The following is a 10,688-nucleotide window of genomic DNA, read 5'->3' as shown; positions in this document are numbered from 1 at the left end:
TAAAAAAAAAAAAAAGGAAAGGTGGAAACTATGTATTTAAAAACTAAAAATAAAATTAGTAATAAAAAAAGACTTTTCCACAGGAGTAAAAAGAGAACTTACAGACTGGGAAAAAATTCTGGCAATGATATATGACAATGGACTAATCTCTAAAATTTATAGGAAACTTTAACATCTCAACAACAAAAAAACAAATAATCCAATTAAAAATGAGCAAAAGAAGAAAAGATACTTCACCAAAGAAGACATTTGGGCAGGCAATAATTACATGAAGAAATGACTCTAATCATTAGCCATTAAAAAGATGCCAATCAAAAACAGCAGTGAGATACCATATCAACCCTATAATAACAGCAATGATCAAAAAAGCAGGAAACAACAAATGCTGGTGAGGGTGCAGAGATTAGAACTATCGTACACTGCTGATGGGACTGCAAAATGGTATAACCACTGTAGAAAACAGCATGGTTTGTCCTTAAAAAGGAAGAAATGGTGATACTGTATGATTCAGCAATTCCACCAGGAGGTATATTTCCTAGAGAAATAAGAGCCATGACACAAATAGATGTATGCATACCCATCAGTGAATGAATGGATAAACTGGTACATACATACAATGGAATACTACACAACAATAAAGAATAATGATAAATCCAGGAAACATCTCAGAACATGGATGAACCTGGAGGACATTGTGGTGAGTGAAATAAGTCAATTACAAAAAAGACAAATATTGTATGAGATCACTATTTTTAAAAGTCAAGAAAAAGGTTTACAAACAGAATGAAACATTCTTTGATGATTATCGGGGATGGGAGGGAAAACCACTAATTAGAGAGTAGACATGTATCAACTTGGGTGAATAGAAAGCCAATATACAATAAGTGGGAAGTCAGCACAACATGACCAATGCAAATGAAGATACTGGTAGGTTCAAAAGAGTAAAAAGAAACAATGGTAAATACTATTACATATGCAATACTGCAGTAACAGTAATAAGAAACAATAATTTACAAGTGGATACACTGCTAGATGTGCAAGCTAAACAGGTGTGGGATGGCATATGGGAGTACACTCATCAGTATATATAAATTTAGCAAAGAGTGCTTTGTGTATACTGCAAATACATCCTTGTATATAGTAGAGCATACAGGAGGCAAAGGAATGAACACATCTTAGCCATAACTAAACACCTTGAGGGACTAGGTCACCAGACTTGGGGAACAGCTAGGTTAACTGGCATAACATAATCCACAAAGACAATGTTCCACATCCTACTTTGGCTAGCAGTAACTTAAAAGTTAGTGAGTGGCCATCCAAGTTGTAACTATTGGTATCTCCCTATCCAGAGCAAAGAAGAGTGAAGAAAATCAAAGATGCAAAGAACAATTAGTCCAAAGAACTAATGGACCATGCGAACCACAGCCTCTACTACACTGAGACCAGAATCAGATGGTACCCAGTTACTGCTACCAAACACTTTAATCAGAATCACAACAGAAGGTCCTGGACAGAGTAGGAAAAAAATGTAGAACAAAATTCAAAATGATAAAAAAAAAAACACCAGACTTACTGGTCTGATAGAGACTGGTCAAATCCCCAAGACTGTAGCCCTTAGACACCCTTCAAACTGGAACTGAAACCACTCCCAGGGATCTCCTTTCAGCCAAACAACAGACAGGCCTATAAAGTGAACAATACGTACTCAGAAAAATCAACCATATGAGATCAAAAGGGCAATATTTGTCCAAAAACAAAGTTCAGAAGCCGGGAAAGGGCAAGAAAGAAGGGTAAGTGGAAATGGGGAACCCAGGGAGGAAGTAGGGAGATTATTGTTACACTGAGGGATTGTCTAATGTCATGAAACAAAATGCATATAAACTGTTGAATGAGAAACTTGTATGCTATAGACTTTTACCCAAACCACAATAAAATGTTCAAAATAAAAAAAGAATCTTTAAGGAATACAGGTGTCTGATGAGACCAACTTAGAAAGGGAATCCACCAGGTGCCCTGCCCCAGACATCTTCTGGGCCAGAAGAAACATGTCTGGGAGCAGGCAACCTACCCCAGTAGCCTTCTGGATAGGCAAGCATGCCTTCTGGGCCGGGAACCCTGCCCCAGCTGTCTGCCCAGAACTCCTTTTGGAGTCAGGTGTCCTGCCCTCCAGTTTTCTTTTTTTAATTCATCTTTTTTCTCTTCCCTTTTTCTGGTTTTTGTTCTTTATTCTTTTTTATGTTCCCTTTTTACTTTCTTCTTTTTCTTTTAGTTCTTCCTAGCTCTTGTTATCTTTTTTGACTTTTTCTTCATTTTTTTTCTTGCTCTCTTTTATCTTCCCCCTCACAGATTGTTTATTCTTTCCCTCTGTCTTTTTCTTTTTTCTTTCATTTTCATTTAGTTTTGCGGATGCTGTTTATGCTGTTTGTATTTTTTGTTCACTTGTTTTTATTTTAACTGTTGTTTCTTTGTTGTTTTTTTTTTGGCCCACCTGGCAGGAGACATCAACAATGCCCACATGACCCAACCACATCCATACCTCTTGCAGCCCCATCCACTGGTCAAGGGCCACCACCTGCTTCTGTACCAACTAATCAACGATAAGACAGTGGCCAATACCAGCTTACTCTGCTCTTAACTATTTGACCCAAACTACAAATTGCAATCTGTGCACACATTCTCATCCTCCATCACACCCACCAGGAGAAAGGTGGTGAGTGTCCAAGTGTCTAACAGAGTGAGTGTCTAACAAATAGAGCAGTACAACAGTCCCAATTGCTCAGGTATGTCAAAACAAAAAAAAGAACCCTGAGTGAAACACACTAACATATAATGACCAATTAAATACAAATATAAAACATCACAATGTCTCAGAGACAACTGACAATCCCAGTTCACACTAAGAAGCAAGGTTAAAACAGTACAAGGGACCAGAATTCAGAGCCAGAAAACTTCCTTGAGCAAGAAGTGGCATTGGAAATACCTGATAAGGAATTCAAAAAATTGTATTTAGGTATTTCAGTGGACAGAGAGACAGATCAAGGAAAACACAGAGTAAAGTCTAGAAGAATTCAGAAAAACAATACAAGAATAAACTGACAAAATAAATGAAAAATCAGAAATTATACAAAAACAACAAACAGAAATCCAAAAGATTAATACTAAGATTTCAGAACTAGATAACACACTGAAAGGGCAAAATAATAGAATAGAGTCAATGGAAGACAGAATTAGTGAGACAAGGCAAATATCTCAATACTACTTTGTTAAGGGAACAATAAGAAAAAAAGATTTTTTAAAAGTGGAGAAAGCCTAAGAGGAATAACTTATATGTAATCAGAATTGCAAAATAGAACAAAACAAATAAAACCACAGAGAAAAGTGTTGATTTGTTGGAAAAGAACTTCCCTAATATGAGGAAAGATAAGAAGATATGCATTAAAGAATTTCAACAAACCCAAAACAGGTCTCACAAAAGAAAACCACCAAAACATATCATAATCAAACATTCCAAAACTAAAGACAAAGAAGAATCCTTAAAGCAGTTCAGGAAAAACAAGAAGTTACCTACAAGGGCAACCATTAAGAATTAGCTCTTATTTCTCAGTAGAAACCATGCAGGAAGAAGGCAATGGGATTATATATACAAAACACTGAAAAACACCTGCCAACCAAGAATTATATACCCAGAAAAACTATCCCTCATATATGATGGCAAAATTAGGATATTTCAGATAAACAGAAATTAAGGGAATTTGTAACCTTACAAGAGATGCTAAAGGGAGTCCTTCGGACAGAGAACCAACAACAGCAGAAAATAACCTATGATTAACACACACATAATATCACCCAGAAAACAACCCAGATATAGAAATACCCAAAAATAAAATAAACTTACAAGGCAGAAAACAGGAACCAGAGACATTAATGTGTAAATAATGGCAACTGCAAAGCAAAAAGGAGCTATGGTGGCCCAGTGCCTAAGGCATTTGACTGCTAACCAGAAGGTTGGTGGTTCAAGCCAACCAACCATGGAAGAAACACTGGGCAATCTACTTCTGTACAGATTTACTGCCTTGGAACTATGAGTCAGAATCGACTCAATGGCAGTGGGTACAAAGCAAAGAGAGAGAGAATAAATAGTACAGTTACAGAACTTCTAAATGAAGAAGAAGTCATGACAATTTTAAGATAGAACAGACTGTTTTAAACTTGGGAAGAAAAGAATCAAACAAATAAAACAAAAGCAACAAAGGAAATGATTAAAAAAAATCATAAACAAAATGAGCTCAGCACAGAAAATTATATGGAACAAAGAAATCAGCAACACCACACACACACACACACAAAAACAAAAAAACATAACAAAGTGATAGCAATAAATACACACTTGTTGATAATTATACTGAATGCAAATGAATTAAATACATCAATCAAGAGACACAGAGTCACAGAATGGAAAAGAAAACATGACCCATCAATATGCTGTCTATAAGAGATACACTTTAGGTACAAACACAAAAACACAGACTAAAATTCAAAGGCTGGAAGAAAACATATAAAATAAATGGCAATCAAAAAAGAGAAGTGGCAATATTAATATCTGATAAAATAAACTTTAAAACAAAAACCACCACAAGAGACAAAGAAGGACATTATATCTATAATGATTATAGAATCAACTGAACAAGAGGACATAACCATAATAAACATCTATGTACCCAATGAAAGGGCCCCAAAATACATATATCAAACTTTAATAGAACTGACCAGAGAAATAAACAACTCCTCAATAATAATAGGAGACTTTACTATACCACTTTCAATGAAGGATAGAACTAGAAAGAAACTCAACAAAGACACAGAACAAAACAATACAATCAACCAACTTGACCTTACAGTCATATACAGAACACTTCACCCAACAATATACATTCTTTTCCAGTCCACATAGAATTTTTTCCAGAATAGACCACATGTTAGGCCAAAGAGCAAGCCTCAATAAATTTTAAAACTTCTCAGATCATAATGTTATAAAATTAGAAATCAACAACAGGAAGATCAAGGGAAAAAAAAGCAAACATGGAAACTGAATTAACACACTGCTTAAAAACTATCGGGTATTAGAAGAAATAATGAAATTTAAAAATTCCTTGTGTCGAATGAGAATGAAAACACAACATACCAAAATCTTTAGGGCACAGCAAAAGCAGTGCTCAGAGAGCGATTTATACCAATAAACGTGCACATCAAAAAAGAAGTATAAGCCAAAATCAACACCTTAACCCAATATCTCCGACAATTAGAAAAAGAGCAGGAAAAAAAAAAACAACCCTACAGTCACTAGAAGAAACGAAATAATAAAGAATCGAGCAGAAATAAATGAAACAGAAAAACAATAGAAAGAATAAGCTAAGATAGAAGTTAATTCTTTGAAAATTTCAGATTAATAAAACTGATGAAGCACTGACAAATTTAACAAATGAGAAGATGAAAATAACACGCATACGAAACGAAATGGGTGACATCACAACCAACCAAAATAAAAAAGATAATATCAGGATAGGGCGCTCTGGTGGCATAGGACCTAAGGTACTGCTAAACAGAAAGCTGGCAGTTCAAACCCACCAGCCACTCCTTGGAAGGAGGACTGGGCAAACTACTTCCGTAGAGATACCGCCTCAGAATCTCAAGGAGGGGTCACTATGAGTCAAAACTGACTTGGCGGCAGTGAGTTTAATGTCAGGATATTATGAAGAACTACATGCCAACAAATTTGAAAACCTAAAAGAAACAGATTCCTAGATACACAAACTGAGGTAAAAAATTTGATTAGACCCACAACAAAAGAAAAAATTAAATAGGTCATCAGGTCACTAAAAAAAACTACTAACAAAAAAAAAAGTCCTGGCCAAGATGGCTTCATTGGCAAATTCTACCAAACATTAGAGAAGAGCTGACACCAAGTCTACTCAAACTATTCCAGAATATAACATGGATGAACTGAAAAGTCATTATGATCAGTGAAGTTAGTCAATCACAAAAGGATAAATATTGTGTGAGACCACCAGTATAAAAAGCCAAGAAAAGGGTTTCACAAAAAAAGAAATATTCTTTGATGGTTACCAGGGAAGGGAGGGTAAACCACTAACTACAGGATAAACACATATTAACTTGGGTGAAGGAAAAAATAAAATAAAATGAAATCTTTGGTAATTCCAGAAAAGAAAGGAAAATATTTACTGAGTGTCTTCCATTGACAGAAGATTTGGGGAGGAAAAAAAAAAAAGTAAAGACAAGAAAAGGAACTCAAACAAATATCAGGTTTTCATCTCTGGAAAATTAGTTAATGAAATTAAGTTTCAAATCTGGCATTCCCAAATAGAAAATATTCCAGTAAGGTTAAAGAAGATACGGAGAAATTGACACCCGATAAAATGCTACAGTCACTGTGGGACATAGTTTGGGAGTTCCTCAAATGATTAATTGTGAGGGCAATTTTACTCCTACTTGTGAGAACTGACAACACATTCACACACAAACTGGTGTCTAAATGCTCAAAGCAGCATGATTTACAATAGTCAGGAAGTAGAAACAACTCAAATGCTGACCAATGAATGAACGGATAAACAAAATGTGGTATTACCTCCATACAGTGGGATATTATTCCGCCATAAAAAGTCAAGAAATATGAACATATTGTTAGGAACTGAACTGTGTGCCCCCCCCCCCAAATGTGTTGTAAATCCTAATCTCGGTGTGGTTATGATCACATTTGGGAATGGGTTTTCTCTGTTATGTTAATAAGACAGGATTAGTACATGTAGGCTATGCCTTAAATCAATCTCTTTTGAGATAAAACACGCAGGTGAGAGAAGAGAGATGGGGGAAGAGAGCTGGCCACTCAGGAGCAGAAGCTCAGAAGAGATAAGGACCTTCCTCTAGACCCCACAGAGAAAAAAGCTTTCTCCTAGAGCCGGCACCCTGAAGTCACACTTCTAGTCTCCTAAACTGTGAGAAAATAAATTTGTTTGTTAAAGCCATCTACCTGTGGCATTTCTGTTATAGCTGCACCAGAGAACCAGACACATAGGCTAGAACATAGATGAACTTCGAATATATGCTAAGTAAAGAATTCTATGATATGATCCCATTTATATATACTGTCCAGAACAGGGAAATCCAGAGAAAGAAAGTAGAGTATGGTTGCCAGGGGATGGAAAAATTGGGAGGACTGCTAATTGGTACAAGTTTCTTTCTGCAGAGATGGAAAATTCTGGAATTACACAGTGGTGATGGCTGGACAAACTCATTCCTATGGGATATATATCTCCAAGAGGAAATTTCTTAGACTCCATTTTGTTTCTGCTTTGCAAATAAAGGGCTAATTCAGTCAAAGCAGGAGAATCATGGAGCTGTGTACCTTAATGACTTTGAATACAAGCTGATGGGAATCGGATTGCTATTTTCGCTGCTTGGAGCTGATCCAAATTCAGAGAGAGAGGATTCTGATCCAAATTCCAGGGCACCAAATTGAACATTCAATCCTGTGACATCTGCTGACGCAGGCATTTCCACTGCAGATGCTGGAATCTGAAAGCAAAGCCATCATGTCAGCAACAGAGGTTAGGAATTGCAAGTTCCAAAGCCCTACAACAGAGCCAATCAAGCACCTGGGCTCATCAGGCACAGGGCAGGCTGGAGGGACAAGGAAACAAAAAAGGAACAGGACTTTTAAAGAGAGAGAAGAGAAAAGAAAATTGAAAGGTTAACAGGGAAATGGTCAGTGGTACTATCACTAGCTGCTTCTTGGAGCAGTGGTGGGGAGAGTTCTGGGGATGGTCAGAAAGGAGAGAAGAGAGGGCACACTGAGGGACTACTCTCATTTTAGGTACATACTACTGATAAAAGCATTACTTGGACGAGGAACCAATAACAGAACTCCTATGCACCCTCTATGGGACACAACTAAATACCCAAGAACAGTATTTTCTTAGCTGGATTCTCAGGTCTCCAGATCTCAGCACATACACTTTCCCTCTAATAATAGCCCAGTCACAAAGAAATAGCTGATTCCTCATAAAGCAGCAAGCTGGGCTTGAAAAATACTACAGCATAACTTCTGGAATTTAATAACCTACTATTTCAGCTAGATGTTTGAGACAGAGACTTCACGATGGAATGCCTACCTTAGAAGCAGGAGGTATCCGTCGTTTAGGGAGTTTGATGTGTTTGGGCTGTGGCTGGTGGGCAGGCACAGCAATGTTTTCAATGGCCATGCTGGGAAGCTGCAAAAGTTTGTTCACAGTGGAGGTACCGTCTCTGGAGGTTGATGCTCGGAGTTTGACTTGGGAAGGAAATGATTCTAACCCAGGAGGAAGAACAGTGACTGCCTGAGTCTGGTGCTGCTGTCGTTGGTTCAACTGGCTAAGAACTGGAGATGGCTCAGGCTGAGATTTGAAGTCTAGGAAATATGTAAGAAAAATTTTTTTTTTTACATATAAGCTATAATCTATTAATTAGCCAAACATGATTAGGACTCCCTCTTCCACCATGACTAATACATTTACCACCAGTTCCTCCCAAATACCTTCTAGTTGAATCACATGCATGTGTGCATGCACATTTGTGTGTGTGTGTATTTGATAACTAGTATATAACAAATGGAAAAGGAATGGGTTTGCATCTAATATATCCCATACATGGAGGTAATATAGTTTAGGCTAAAACATTCAGGTGGATAAGGACTGCATTAGGTGCTATACATATCTAGCCTTTAGCTAACACAGAATTACATTTTTCTTTGTTTACCAATTTTGTACTTAACTTTTTCAAATTATTTTAATAACTTTTTCACTAAGGAATATCCATGATGATACAAATTTCACAAGTACTAAAATGTGTATGATGAGTGTGAACTTCCCTATTCCACCAACGCTCCCCAGACTGGTCCCACAGAAGCACACACTGTACCCAGTTTCTTGGGAATCTTCAGGGAGACACTAACATAAATACCTATACAACTATATGTATTATGTATATATTTGGAAGGAAGATTTAAATCTACTTGCATAGTGATACCACCTCGGAAACCCAAGAAGGGGTCACTGTGGGTCGGATCTGATTTGATGACAGTGACTTTGGTTTTTATTATGTATATGTGTATTTTTCTTTTTATTGCCTTTTTTCCTCAAAATACACAAATTTCTACATATTATATACCATTCCACACCTTGCTTTTCTCATAAAACACTTAATTTTCAAAGACTGTTCCGTATCAGTGTATGGAGAGTGACTGCATTCATTTTTATGGCTGCGTAGCAATCCAATGTATGTAAGTTTTATTGTATACAAACCAAAACTCCAAACTCACTACCTTCGAGGCAGATCTGACTCACAGCGACCCCTCTTCAGGTTTCCGAGGCAGTATTCTTTGCAAGTAGATTGCTCAACCTGCCTTCTGAGGAGTGGCTAATGGGTTTGAACTGCCAGCCACCTGGTTAGCAGTCAAGTGCCTTAAGCACTACATTTATTGAATAAATCATCTTATTTATTTATTTAATGATTTGTTTGAAACCTTATAGAGCAAATTAATTTTCCATACAGCAGTCCATGCACCTTGTGTTTCATGACATTGACTGCAATCCCTGTAATACAACAGCTCTCTCTCTTCCTTCTTCCTCCCTGTGGTTACCTTTCCCCTGTGTCCTTCTTTCCTATGCATGAATAAATCATCTTTTTACCACTGATTTGCAACCTTTATCATGTAACACAAAAGTTGGCAATCTTTTTCTGTGACAGGCCAGATAGTAAGTACTTTAGGTTTTGAAGGCCTCTGTCATTGTAATCATAAACAATACATAATGGAATGGCTGTGGATGTGTTCCAATAAAACTTCATTTACAAAAACAGGTGACGTATCTGGTCAAAGGCATGTGGTTTGTCAATTCCTAATTTTATTTATTTCCAATTTAGATTAACCTATTTATAGAGGCATGTTCAGAAAGATCGGTATTATGAAGAATATGGAAACAGCATGTTCAGATCTAAAAACTTTCACTACTCCTTAGCAAATCTGCAAAAAAGTTAAAATAGCAAACCTGAGACTGCTCTCCTTTCTAGAAAGGCTGATTGCAAGGTTAGCCCTTAGCTGGTGTCTCAGAATTTGGCCTTTGGGAGGGTTTCCAGCAGCCTAACTGATATGAGTGGTTTGCTGTGCCTAGAATGTTTGTATAACAATGTGGCATATAAGCTAAACACCTGCTTTCTCTCTGGAATCTGGAATTGTGGTATGTGCTAGGCAGAGAGTGTTGACATGAGCACTGACACTGTCATTGTGGTATGCCATCACATCAATTCCAACTCATAGCAACTCTTTATGACAGAGTAGAACTGCTCCATAGGGTTTCTTAGGCTGTAATCTTACTTCCGTAGTGATACTGCCTCAGAAACCCAAGGAGGGGTCGCTATGAGTCGGGGCCGACTCGACAGCAAACAACAACAACAATCTTTATGGGAGCAGAATACCAGATCTTTTCTCCCAGGGAGACACTGGTGGGTATGAACTGCTGACCTTTCAGTTAGTAGCCAAGGGCTTAACCACTGCACCATCAGGGCTCCTTGCCTCTGTGACCAGCCTCTAATAAAAACCTTTGGCACTGAGCTAATGCGCTTCCTTGGTAGACAACACT

The 10,688-nt window shown here is 37.4% G+C and overlaps 1 protein-coding gene across 1 annotated transcript in view; it reads right to left on the bottom strand.

Moving 5' to 3' along the window:
- UBAP2 (ubiquitin associated protein 2) overlaps nucleotides 1-10,688 on the bottom strand; it is a 155,555-nt gene that overhangs the window by 23,856 nt on the left and 121,011 nt on the right. The window contains exons 13-14 of the mRNA XM_007950673.2: nucleotides 8,187-8,461; nucleotides 7,421-7,590 (exon numbers count right to left, since the gene is read on the bottom strand). Coding sequence (XP_007948864.1) covers nucleotides 7,421-7,590; nucleotides 8,187-8,461 — 445 coding nt within the window. The remainder of the gene's footprint in view (nucleotides 1-7,420; nucleotides 7,591-8,186; nucleotides 8,462-10,688) is intronic.

Source organism: Orycteropus afer, unplaced genomic scaffold (genome assembly GCF_000298275.1).
Source record: "Orycteropus afer afer isolate SDZICR_OR568_19922 unplaced genomic scaffold, OryAfe1.0 scaffold00285, whole genome shotgun sequence".
Taxonomy (NCBI): Eukaryota; Metazoa; Chordata; class Mammalia; order Tubulidentata; family Orycteropodidae; genus Orycteropus; species Orycteropus afer.
This window is presented reverse-complemented; position numbering and strand designations above follow the sequence as displayed.